At 39.1% G+C, this 13,716-nt stretch overlaps 1 protein-coding gene across 1 annotated transcript in view; it reads left to right on the forward strand.

Moving 5' to 3' along the window:
* The first annotated feature begins 2,881 nt into the window (after positions 1-2,881).
* Positions 2,882-13,716, forward strand: part of LOC124265277 — a 76,169-nt gene continuing 65,334 nt past the window's right edge. The window contains 2 exon segments of the mRNA XM_046700070.1: positions 2,882-2,931; positions 12,321-12,336. Coding sequence (XP_046556026.1) covers positions 2,896-2,931; positions 12,321-12,336 — 52 coding nt within the window. The 5' untranslated portion in view covers positions 2,882-2,895.

Here is a 13,716-nt window from a genome sequence, read left to right on the forward strand (position 1 = left end):
CATTGGGGTATAATATTCCTTTAGAACTTGCAGAAAATGAAAAACGATCTGTCATTTAGTACCTCTTGGATAATGGTATACCCTTAGATAATATCATATAAAATATGTTCAGTATAGTATTGGATGACTTCCCGTCATAATCAACATTCACAAATTTGGATTGCCTGATTTATGTTTAGTCGGGGGGTGTTTTATAAGGACACCCCCATGTTAATCTTTCAAAATCACTATGTCCAGATATTAAAGCTGGCACTGTTTACAATATATTGTGAGCTGACACTTGTGTGACCATTCAGTATTTAGTTTGAACCCTTGGTATCATGTATGAATAAGTGAAAACATTAGAATACGTTATGTCCTTATGATATTATATTTGTTCCTGTTTGATTAACACCTATATCAGTTCCAGTGTGACCAAAACCTATATCAGTTCCTGTGTGACCAAAACCCATATAAGTTCCTGTGTGACCAAAACTTATATCAGTTCCTGTGTGACCAAAACCCATATCAGTTCCTGTGTGACCAAAACCTATATCAGTTCCTGTGTGACCAAAACCTATATCAGATCCAGTGTGACCAAAACTGTATCAGTTCCTGTGTGACCAAAACCTATATCAGTTCCTGTGTGACCAAAACCTATATCAGTTCCTGTGTGACCAAAACCCATATCAGTTCCTGTGTGACCAAAACTTATATCAGTTCCTGTGTGACCAAAACCTATATCAGTTCCTGTGTGACCAAAACCTATATCAGTTCCTGTGTGACCAAAACCCATATCAGTTCCTGTGTGACCAAAACTTATATCAGTTCCTGTGTGACCAAAACTTATATCAGTTCCTGTGTGACCAAAACCCATATCAGTTCCTGTGTGACCAAAACCTATATCAGTTCCTGTGTGACCAAAACCTATATCAGATATCAGCTCCTGTGTGACCAAAACCTATATCAGTTCCTGTGTGACCAAAACCTATATCAGTTCCTGTGTGACCAAAACCTATATCAGTTCCTGTGTGACCAAAACTTATATCAGTTCCTGTGTGACCAAAACCTATATCAGTTCCTGTGTGACCAAAACCTATATCAGTTCCTGTGTGACCAAAACCTATATCAGTTCCTGTGTGACCAAAACCCATATCAGTTCCTGTGTGACCAAAACTTATATCAGTTCCTGTGTGACCAAAACCCATATCAGTTCCTGTGTGACCAAAACTTATATCAGTTCCTGTGTGACCAAAACCCATATCAGTTCCTGTGTGACCAAAACCTATATCAGTTCCTGTGTGACCAAAACCTATATCAGATCCAGTGTGACAAAAACTGTATCAGTTCCTGTGTGACCAAAACCTATATCAGTTCCTGTGTGACCAAAAACCATATCAGTTCCTGTGTGACCAAAACCTATATTGGTTCCTGTGTGACCAAAATCTATATCAGTTCCTGTGTGACCAAAACTTATATCTGTCCATGATGGATTAAATACACCCAGGTTGCGAGTTCTCACAAATACACCTGTCTTTGATAAAATGATATTTCAGTGTGCTTTGAAGACTATGAGTCACAACCACGCTACGATTTGAGGGAATTTTCCATTCTTTAATTCAAAAGAAGAGTTGAGTTTAAACGTTGTGCCAGGATCCACTAGCCGCGGGTGTTAATGCCTGGTTGATCACCATACGTGGTCGCGGGTTTCGTTCAAAAGAAAAACGTTTACAACTTGTATCGCATCAGACTTTTGTTTCCCTTTACGCCAATTTAATACTAGAATACTCAATACAGAAGTCTCTATCACAGTGGGTGAGTGAGTGAGTTTAGCTTATAAGCGCTTTGAACAGATTCTGTCAAATCAGCACTTGCATTCTGATATGGCTGCGGCAGTTGTCTGATATCGCCATGAATCAGAGGGACGAGCTAAACAACCATTATGTAATGTGTGTACGACTCTCAAAACATCCATATGTCCTGTTGCTGTCAGCAATTCTAGTTTTCACACCGAATATACTTCTAGACCTGTTACCACTGATGTGTGAGTGAGTTGTGTTCCTGGGAACAGAGGTTTAGCTTGCAGTGGTAAGAATGTCCGGACACCTCAATGGGAGCTGAGAATCAGGGCGAATGTGAGCAGATCATGATTAGGTTTAGGGACTCCCCGCATACCCACATAAGTTATTTCTATCTGTCTACTGTATTTTATTATATTTTAGAAGAATATAGAATACATTTAACGTCACTTTGAACAGTATTGCATGCATGACACCCAGCGCCATTTTGTAGCGATCCCGGTATGAATCACGAAATCAAGAACTTGTATTTGCATCCTTATTGTGAAATGCAATGATCATTATTTGTCTATTTGTTGTTTCTATGTTTGTTTCTACAAATGTGACAACCATTATCATCCATTGTTATTTGCTGTGTCCACCTCGTGTGTGGAGCACTGTATTAGGCCAACTACCGCCATGCGTTCCATACTGCAGGCGATGAAACCAGACCACACATGTCGATGTTATCCAATACAACCAATGGAAGGTTGTGTTGTAATCCTTACTGTTGAGTCAGCAGTTAGGCAACTGCGTTTGCTGAATTGATGAAAAAATGGGCAAGTCCATCCATGAACCTACGGGGATAAAGCGATTATATTAATATGACTTTTAAGACCTTAAATAATCAAACAATAGCATCGGGTTTTTTAAAAAGACAATTTACACATGGATTAGTATGGAGTAAGAAACTGTTTATAAACTGCGAGCTATATGACTAAGGCTTTCTGAATGGATGGTTCACCTCCTACCCCTTCTTTAGGAAAAGGGTTCACCTCCAGACAAGTTTGTCCAGTTGTCATTGATGGTTATAAAGTCTGTTCTGGGTGGAGAACATCACTCCGTTGCACAAGACGTTATGTGGCTGGTTCACTTTCTGCTCGTCGCTTTGGCGGTAAGTCCATGTCTTTTTTATGTGTAACGTTGAATTTTAAAATACCATTACAATCAACGTGTCCCTATGAGTCTTCAGTTCCTTAATAGCTGAAATGCATTTCATGTCACATTCTGAAATTATACTCTTCCGTCATTATTTACAAAGCTATACAATCTTAATTGCATCAGTCTCTTACATTGTCAGGTGTAGTATTGTACTACTCACACTTTGCTAAGGATCAAATCATGGATTCAGCAGAAAAAGTATGATGTGGGGTCAAATTTGGTTTTAATATCTAAGCTTATTGTAAGCATGGATCCTAGGTTTCAGATTGTCATTGCATCTTTTGGATCCCATACCTGCTATTGACATGTGTTGTTTATTTGTCAGTGACTCGTTCCATGATTTGCAAAATGGTTGATTGGTGCCATGAAAACCATTTTTATGGTTACTCATGTATCAAGTGCATATGGTTAGATTAAAGTGTCTGTTTGCCTAAAAAGGTGATACCATATTATTATTTATCCAGTTTTAAATGGATACAATTTCAAATTGTAAATCTACGTTTAAGTAAAGTTGTGATTTTTTGTGATCCTTAGCAAAGTGTGAGTAGAATATAACGAGCGAAGGTGTACACAAAACATACCCGCAGTAATCCTACCACCCGCGGTAATCCTACCACGGGTATACTGCCAACAGTCTGCTACTGGAAAAGAATGAAAGTAAAAATGAAAGCTGACTGAAAACACACTTTAGATTGACCACAGAACGACATGCACTGTGTTACTTGACTACCAATGAATTGAAAATGGCATGCATCTTTACAGACGAGTGCAAATTATGTAGTCTATTTAGAATAGAGCAGCAAGATCTTCAGATTCTAACATGGAAGTATGATAATTATGCATCGAGATGATCATAACTACTATTCGACATGTTCACAGGTAAATTTATGCAAGCTAAAAATGGGTCACATTTTATATTTGATGTTTCATGGATAGGATATAGACTTGGGCATAACTAACTAACTGTGCTCCATTCAAAGTGGATCTGTTTCTGTGTAAATAGTCTATTTGGCAATATGAAAACAAGGAGTGAGTGAGTTTAGTTTTACGCCGCTTTCAGCAATATTTCAGCAATATCACGCTTTACATTCAAAACAAGAAATCCATTACTAGTGTGTGTATATATACATAATGGTCAACAGGCTAAACCCACAATGAACTACTGGCCTATAAATAAAACCAGTTGCACCTCTTCTGTTTCATATTTAGATCTCTGAGGTAGAGGGGCGGTGGGGTAGCTTAGTGGTTAAAGCGTTGGCTCGTCACGTCGAAGACCCGGGTTCGAATCCCCACATGGGTACATTGTGTGAAGCCCATTTCTGGTGTCCCCCGCCGTGATGTTGCTGGAATATTGCTAAAACTAAACTCAGTCAGTCAGTCAGTCAGAGGTAGATTTTAATAAATTTGAATGTAGATTAATTTGAATTGATTATAGAATAGGCACCCATGAAGGGCCACCTCCTCGTGGTGGGTGCTGGGTCACGCTAAGCGCCCTTCAACCCCCCGTTGTGGACCCGGGGGGATATTAGGTCCACCAACCCGTTTGCCGTGGGTTGCGCCCCTGTGTCGGTGGAGGACGGGATTCTGGTGGTTGAGGGCAGCAGGGGCCTGGAACCGTGTTCCTGTTGCCCAACACGCCACTTTGGCCCTTACTTCACCTAGACGGGTGGTAGAACTGGCCCGGTTCTACCAATCGGCTGGTCACGCCAAGCCCTGTGCATAGTTATTTTATTTGCACATTTTTACTATTGGGCCTTGGACATTTTGATTTTCAATGTACAAATTATTTATATACGAAATTGCCTAGAGTCCTATGCCAGAAGGCGGTGGCTCATGGGCCAATCTGGTGATGTTGACCACTGAATAATGCATGTCTCGAATTTCTTCTCAAGGTCCGAACCAGTCTGGCATTAAATTGGTAGATAAATGCAGCTATTCATGTCGTATTCACTTGAGTATAACACCCCTGTATCCTTGGTGTCAGCATCTTGGAGATCCGGTGCTATATGACACTGTCCTTGTTGATATTCCGTGGTGGATGGGGAGCAGGGGTGCTGAATCTTTTTCCTTTCATTATGGCGTCACAACAATCTGGTTCACTGAGAAATGAAAAGAAAAGGCGTTTGGATGAACTTGACCAAACTACAAGAAATACCTCTTCAAGTGCTGAGTCATGGGCTAGATTTCTGGTTATAGAAGGCAAAGATAATTTACCTATCAAACTTAATCCTTTGCGATCTCCAAAGCAATATCTGGAATTTGTGGGGAAGTGGCGAACGTCACCCGTCTTCGTAGCGGCTCGCTTCTGGTCGAGTGTGCACGGAAACAGCAATCTCTAAATCTTTTGTCAATCAAAATGTTTGCAAATATTGAGGTTGCTGTGTCTGTGCACAGAACTTTAAATTCTTGTCGCGGCATCGTTCGGGACAGAGCTCGTTGTCTATCGGATATGTCCGAGGAGGACATTGCAACAGAGCTTAAGGAGCAGGCTGTGACAGCGGTGAAACGTTTCACCATGAAGAGAGAGGGTGTCGTCATTAACACCAACACCTATCTCCTGACATTTGCTCTTGCAACCATTCCCCAATCAATTAAAGCTGGATACTTAAACATCGGAGTGGAGGTGTATGTCCCCAATCCACTCCGGTGTTATACATGTCAACGCTTTGGCCATGGGTCGAAATCATGTCGCAACTCTGTGGTTTGTCACCGCTGTGGAGACCATCATGCTGATACAGACTGTCAAAAAGAGTATAAATGCGCAAATTGTGAAGGTCCTCATCCTCCATCATCCAGATCCTGCCCTGTGTGGCAAAGGGAAGCGACAATTATGAAACTAAAGTGTGAAAAAAGTATTTCATACTTAGATGCAAAAAAACTGTACGCAACTCAGAACTCAACTCCTTTGAGTATAACTTATTCCGCTGCAGTCACACGTGCTGTAGCAACATCATCTATAGCTTGCCAGACTGACTTGACATGGATCAAGTCAGAAAGACCTGTTTCAGCCAGTCCACACAAGTCCCCAGTTACTGAACCTATGTCACCAGCTACACAGACTACTTCTTCTTCTCAGACTGTTAGTCAACCTGAGCTACAGTCAAAATCAGTAAACAAACAGCCCCACTCAGCCAGTTCAGCAAGAGGAAAAGGAAAAAAATTAAACAGAAAAGAGACACCTTCTGTCCCTTTACCTTCAGAGATCCCTCTGGAGAACCCTTTTGACCTCTCGACATGGAGGTCACAATGTCCTCACAGGACAAGCGGAGGAATAGCTCTTCTTCCCATTCACGAGAGAGATCTCTGATTGAGCCACCATCATGACTCAATTGTCTAATATAATTCAGTGGAATTGCAGAGGACTGAAGAATAACTTCAATGACATACAATTACTCATTCAAGATCTTCAACCGTCAGCATTATGTCTTCAAGAGACATACCTTAAAAATACTGATACTTTTAATTTAAGACGGTTTAGTGATTATCATTCCTTCTCCCCTCCAGGCAATAAAGCTACTGGTGGTGCCTCTATTTTGGTGCACCAGAGTGTCATTCACAGTCCTGTCACTTTAAATACGGATCTTCAAACTGTTGCTGTGCGTCTCACTCTGCACATTGCTCTGACATTGTGCAGCTTGTATATACCTCCTTCTTCAAATATTCAACAATCAGATCTTCAAAATCTGTTTGATCAACTTCCGAAGCCATGTCTCATCATGGGCGATCTGAACGGTCACAACCCGCTTTGGGGAAGTGATCATATTAATACTAAAGGTAAAATCCTTGAGGAATTTATTTCCGATAATCACCTGTGTATATATAACGATGATTCTCCCACTTATCTACATCCAGCTACGGGAACATATTCTTCCTGGATCTGTCAATTGCCGCCTCCAGCCTGTATAATGAATTTGAATGGGTGGTCCATGATGACCTATGTGGGAGTGATCACTTCCCCACCATTTCAAAACAGTCAACCCTGGGGATGATCCACCTTTATCGAGAAGGAACTTTGCCAGGGCTGACTGGTCATTATATGAGACTCTGTGTGCTGAACAATTAACTCATGATCGGTTTAGGAACAGTGAAGATCCTATTCAGTCGTTTTCTGATATCCTTAATGGCATTGCTGACAGAACAATTCCTCAGTCCTCTGCGGTTCCACATATTCGTAAACCATGGTTCAATAACGAATGTAAACAGGCCAGAAAGTGTAGGAAGAAAGCAGAAAAATATTTTCGCCGACATCCTACTGTCCATAATTTAGATAAATTTAAAATGTTAAATGCCAAGGCGCGACGCAGTTTTAAACAGAATAAGCGTCAGTCTTGGCGAAACTATGTTTCCAAAATAAATTCTCGAACGCCGATGTCAAAGGTGTGGAACATGATACAAAGAATAAAGGGCAAAGGTTCCAAATCTACCGTTCATCATTTAAAGGACGGTGATAATTTGTTAACTGATAAGGCTGACATTGCCAATAAGCTTGGTGAAACTCTCGCCAAACATTCGTCTTCGTCCAATTACGTCCCTGAATTTCAACAATATCAGAAACAACAGGAGAAGAAGAGAATAAATTTTAACTCGGACAATGGCGAAGATTATAATGAATTATTTTCATTACATGAGCTCCACGCTGCCCTTGAGCAAGCTCATGACACAGCAACAGGAGCTGATAACATACACTATCAGCTCTTGAAGCATTTACCGGAATCATGTTTGGAAACTCTTCTAAATATTTTTGACACACTATGGACTTCAGGGAATTTCCCACCTTCGTGGCGTAATGCCATTGTAGTCCCTATACCAAAGTCTGGCCGGGATCATACTGATCCGTCTAATTACAGACCAATCTCTTTAACGAGTTGTGTCTGTAAAACCATGGAAAGAATGGTGAATAATAGATTAACTTGGTATCTTGAAACCAATAATCTCATAACAAATATCCAATGTGGTTTCAGGAAAAATCGTAGTACCATTGATCATTTGGTACGCTTAGAATCCTTCGTCAAAAATGCAATAGTCAATAAACAACATGCAGTATCGCTATTCTTTGATCTCGAGAAAGCGTACGATACCACCTGGAAGCATGGCATTTTAAAGGATTTACATGATTTTGGTTTAAGGGGTCGTTTACCTCTTTTTATATCACGTTTTTTAAAAGACAGGCAATTTCAAGTCCGAGTGGGTTCTACCCTGTCTGACCATTACAATCAGGATCAGGGTGTCCCACAAGGCAGTATTTTGTCCGTAACTTTATTTAGCATTAAGATCAACAGTTTATCCAAGGTTTTAAACGATTCAATAGATGGATCACTTTTTGTGGATGATTTTAACATTTCTTGTCGCGGTAAGAATATGCATACTATTGAACGGCAACTGCAGTTGTGTTTAAATAAAATAAATAAATGGTGTCTTGAAAACGGCTTTAAATTTTCTAAATCAAAAACTAATTGTCTACACTTCTGTAGAAAATATAAACCACATAAAGACCCAGAACTGTTTTTAAATGGCACTCCCATCAAGGTTGTAAAAGAGGCCAAGTTCTTAGGTCTCATTTTCGACTCCCATTTAACTTTTCTTTCCGCATATCAAATCTCTCAAAACTAAATGCCTGAAGGCACTTGATTTATTGAAAGTCGTGTCTAATTCAAGGTGGGGAGGGGATCAAGCTACGCTCCTACACCTTTACAGATCACTTGTCCGCTCGAAGCTTGATTATGGCTCCATCGTTTATGGTGGAGCCTGCAAAAGCAACCTAAAACTATTAGATTCAGTCCACCATCAAGGTCTGAGACTTTGTCTTGGGTCCTTCAGAACATCTCCTGTTGACAGTCTCTACGTCGAGGCAGATGAGCCTTCTCTTACCCAACGCCGTATAAAATTATCATTACAGTATATTACGAAGCTATATTCTAACGAGTCCAATCCTGCGTTTCACTGCATCTTCACTCCTCTTTATGAGGATTTGTATAACAAAAAGCCTTCTCTTGTTCCGCCTCTTGGGCACAGAATTAAACCATTCCTTTCTGCTGCCGGCATTGAGCTGGAGAATATATCTCCTTCCCGTCTTCTTTCTTCTCCTCCTTGGCAATTGGTGAGGCCAGACGTTGACTTAACATTAACCACATTTAAAAAATCCGAAACTAATGATTTACAGTATAAACAAGAATTTAGTCAATTAAGAAATAAATATAATAACTATAAATCCGTATATACAGATGGATCCAAGGATGGTGGCGCGGTTGCTTGTGCCACTGTCATTGGGTCCAAAACAATATCTTCCAGACTACCCAATGACAGTTCAATTTTCACAGCAGAAGCAAACGCAATACTAACAGCTCTTAAATATATTAATAAACACCGTAAATATAAACAATATATCATCTTTTCAGATTCTCTTTCGTGTCTTCAGGCTATAAAAAATCTTTCTTGCAAACATCCACTTTTATTAGAAATTATTGAATTGTATAATGAGCTTGCTACTGGCCAATGCGACATCGTCTTTTTGTTGGTTACCCAGCCACGTTGGCATTTCTGGGAACACGATGGCTGATATTGCTGCTAAGGCTGCACTCAACAAATCTGTGACACCACTTCTGCTCCCATACTCTGATTACAAAGCTTGTATTAGATCTTACATCCGTGATCTGATGCAAAGAAGTGGGACACCCAAGTAGGTATCAATAAATTACATGCAATAAAACCCTATATCGGTTACACTTACTTGGGTTGTCAGTCCAGATTTGAAGAGGTCATCATACGACGATGTCGTATTGGCCACACAAGATATACGCATGAGTACCTATTGAAAGGTGAGGATCCTCCAGTTTGTATCCCTTTGTGATGAACGAATCACGGTCAAGCATGTCTTGCTTGACTGTGTTGAATATTCCATCACAAGGGATATTTATTTCAAAGTAAAACTATGAAGGATCTTTTAGTCATACAAGTTCTCATTTAATTATTGCTTTTTTAAAAAAATTAGACTTGCTCACTGATTTGTAAATAGATATATATTTTATTATTGGTAGTTTAAATTAGTAACTGATATTGTTAGTAGCTGTACCCTCAAAGGGGGTTGAAGTAGCGTAAAATTATTGTCCTCCTGAGAGGGTATGTAAGTCCCAAAACATTTAGTCAATTTAAGTGTACCAGGTTTTTAATCGTAGAATATGTGTACTTTTAATTTATGGCTAGGTTTCTCTTCTGTCGCCAATGGCTGAAGGGATGGTGTAAATCCAGCTAGGGTCCATGCAGGAAGCAAATGTACTGTAAGTCCCCATGGTCCCTAGTATGGTGCTCTACCTTCAGTTGTTGGCGATCAATAGCCTGTTTTTATATTGTATCGTCTTGTATAGTTCAAATGTTTTAGATTTAGTTACTAGTTTTATATCTGTATCTGTGATACCCTAGTTGTTTTACTGTCCTTCGTTGGCAGAATTTTATCATTTAACTTAAATTCTTGATATATTTATAACTTGCTTTAGTCACGATATGGCTGAAATATTGCCGATGTGACTTAAAATCTAAAATCACTCACTCACTCACTGATTATAGAATATATCATATATATTCTTAACACAGTCACGTGTATAAAGACCATGGATATATGCAGAATTTAGAATGGATATGGATAAGTAACCCTGAACATGTGCTGTGTATACTACATTTCCAACAATTCTTATTCGAATGCAACGTAAAAGTAAAAAAACATCCCGTTTCAAAAGCAGTGAGTCTCTAATTCCATACAGAGCACGGCGTAATGGTGAAAGATCTTAAAATAGGATCAAGGGTTTTCAATTATTCTATCTCAAGACTCCGTTACTTTTGTCTTACTTCTTGTTCAATGCATCGAAACATACATAACAAAAGACACGGATAATATCGGAGGACTGCTCCCTTATCATAAGTTTGGATTCAGAATGTTGCTATGTTTATATATCATGCTATGAAACTCACAAAAAAATAACGCCATCGAGCATCGTCTGAACGTCATAATTGCATGAAAACATAATATCAATATCGTGTATAAAACTCTTTCATATACTACTACTATATATTGTACTAATGGCCTGTGGTCTTTAAGTACTGAATACAGATTGGTTGGTTGTTTGGTTGCTTGCTTGGTTGGTCGGTTGGTGATTACTTTGACCTTACTTTTTGTGCAATGCATCGAAACATACATAACAAGATAGAAATCGGATACTATCGGAGGAGTGCTCCCTTATTATAATAGGTTTAGACCCCCAAATTACACCCAACATGACATTTGAACTATGCATATATTTTGCTGAACTTTTAACAAGAAACCTGTACTTTGACAATTTAGATAACAACTTTTCATCGCTCTGTGCACTAAACAAGACGTTGTCGTCCATGAAGTTGTATGCTTCGTTTTAAGGATACGTTTACCTTTTCGCAAACATCTGGTATTAAATAATAGTGAATTATAAACACAGGCTTATGTTATATTCTAATATGTATCACGGAATCTACTTCTAGAGAGTTTTTATGATTAATATGTGATGTATATTTACTTTGAGCTCATTTTACATTCGCATGCTGTTTTGTTTTAATTATGTATCAACATAGTATTATTGTACTTTATTATGGTTGCTGATCCTTTGAAGATATCCATTTTTCAGTTTAATAACACGGTTAATCTGTAAATTTGACGTAGAGTCGTCTGTTGTAAATAAGTGACATTTATATTTATGAATGGTGTATTCCACGATGGACTACAGCCGTTGTATTATACATTATATATGTCAGATATATTGTGTAAGACAGTTGAAATTGTTTGGGGCAGATATACATATATTCATCGTCGTTTAGAGTTTATAGAAAAATAGTCCCACTCCAAAACCCATATTGATGTAATATATTTTTCTTTGGACTTATGTAAAGGTTCTAGGTCACAGGAAAACATTTTTTTAATGTTGTCACGCCTTACCCAAATGATTCGCGTGTTGCTTTTCTTTGCTTGTTAAATTAATTAAGTTTTTTGTCTGTTTTCATTTCTGTGTGTGTTTGTGGGCACAGTCGAATCAGTTTCCGGTCATAGAGATATATGTGACTATGTGCTTTAGCTGAGTGAAGTCCTTCAGGTGTGCATCAACACTGTACCGGGCTTGAATGTGTCACGCTCCTCTGACGTGACTGCAATACTTCTAAACACCTTGTTTCACCCAACTCGTGCGCCCTTGCTTATGCTATGTGTGGTACAATTCATTCCTAAAGTTTCCATATTTTTCAGCTTGGTATATGTTTCTTCTCGCTTTTCCATTAGTTAACAGCATACCATATGTAATGTGTATTTTTATTTTTATATTTCTACAGACGGGGGCTGGAGCAGGTAAGTTTACATCAGTGTCATGGTACATGTTTATACGCTGTGTGGGCAAGAAACAAGACAGCAAGAAGGCCATTTGGTTCAAGTATTGGCTCGTCACCCCAAAGATCAGTGTTCGATTCCCAACATGGAATAGTCAATTGATACTCTACTCACCTAATTCTCCACTTAACGTACACTTCCTTTACTTCATTCTCCTCATTGTCCTTATTAGGGAGTGAGGTAAAACTTAACGTCACATCGGCAATATTTCAGCCATATCGTGACCAGAATTTGAATGTAAAAATTTGTCCTAAATAAGTGAAAAGTCTAGATATTTTTCCACGACTTTACACGCTGATACTCCAAGTAGTTTCATCTCAAGCATGTAATTATTCATCCTTTTTAAATAAATCAGTACACTCAGTGAGTGCTGTTCTTCATCATTTGTTACGCATGCATAGTATTTTGTCTTCATAAGATTAAACTGATTAAAGCTAGCAACTGTGTGACATTGTACATCAGATACGCTACCATGAAAGTAGTCAGTTAAACATTACTAAACCGTTTCCATGATGGCCACATGTATCCACATTAATGCATATACTGTTTCTGGAAGTGCGAGAGTTGTGTTACTGTTTCTTTAGTTCCGTCAGATGCGTGTGTCCATACGAGTACATTCAGATTGTGGGTTCCAGCGGATTATTATCTAAGTATTTCCGATTGTAAAGCCATGCTGCCTCTAGTCTGGCGGGACAGATGAACTACTGCTATCAACCGTTGACGTTCTTTTGGCCTGACGTGGTGAGTGCCTCTAATAAATCATATGCTTTTATGCATTCTTACAAACAAACCTGGCTTGAATGTTAGCATTACATGTGTTTTGGAAATGTGGTAAAGGTGACCAACTATCAACTATACAATTCACTTGAAACAGGTTTTCCCCACATGGGCACAATGTGTGAAGCCCATTTCTGTTGTCCCCCGCCTCGATGTTGCTGGAATATTGCTTAAAGCGGCGTAAAAACCAAACTCAGTCAGTGAAACAGGTTTCATATGCATCTGTTGTATCTGAAGTTGTGTGAAGGTATTTGATTCATTGACACAGTTACTGTACACGTTTGTTTTGTACAGAATGACACAAGGGATAAATATTACTCAGGTTAGCCACACACGGGATACATGAACATGAGCGGAAGACATAAACTAGTATATTCTGACGATGCATTAGGAAGGAAACTGTTATGAGCTTTAAATATTTCAGTTTCTTGTCTCTAAAGAACGATTATATACAGATTTCAGAAAACGGAAAATCCCCGATGGCAATACCAAAGAGGATATAGAGAGTGTAAAAAGAGAATGACGATGGATACCTGGAGTGAAAGAGCAAGAGTTACCCGCTAC

The sequence above is a fragment of the Haliotis rubra genome, unplaced genomic scaffold (genome assembly GCF_003918875.1).
Source record: "Haliotis rubra isolate DU_JTF1 unplaced genomic scaffold, ASM391887v1 Scf121, whole genome shotgun sequence".
NCBI classification, from domain to species: domain Eukaryota; kingdom Metazoa; phylum Mollusca; class Gastropoda; order Lepetellida; family Haliotidae; genus Haliotis; species Haliotis rubra.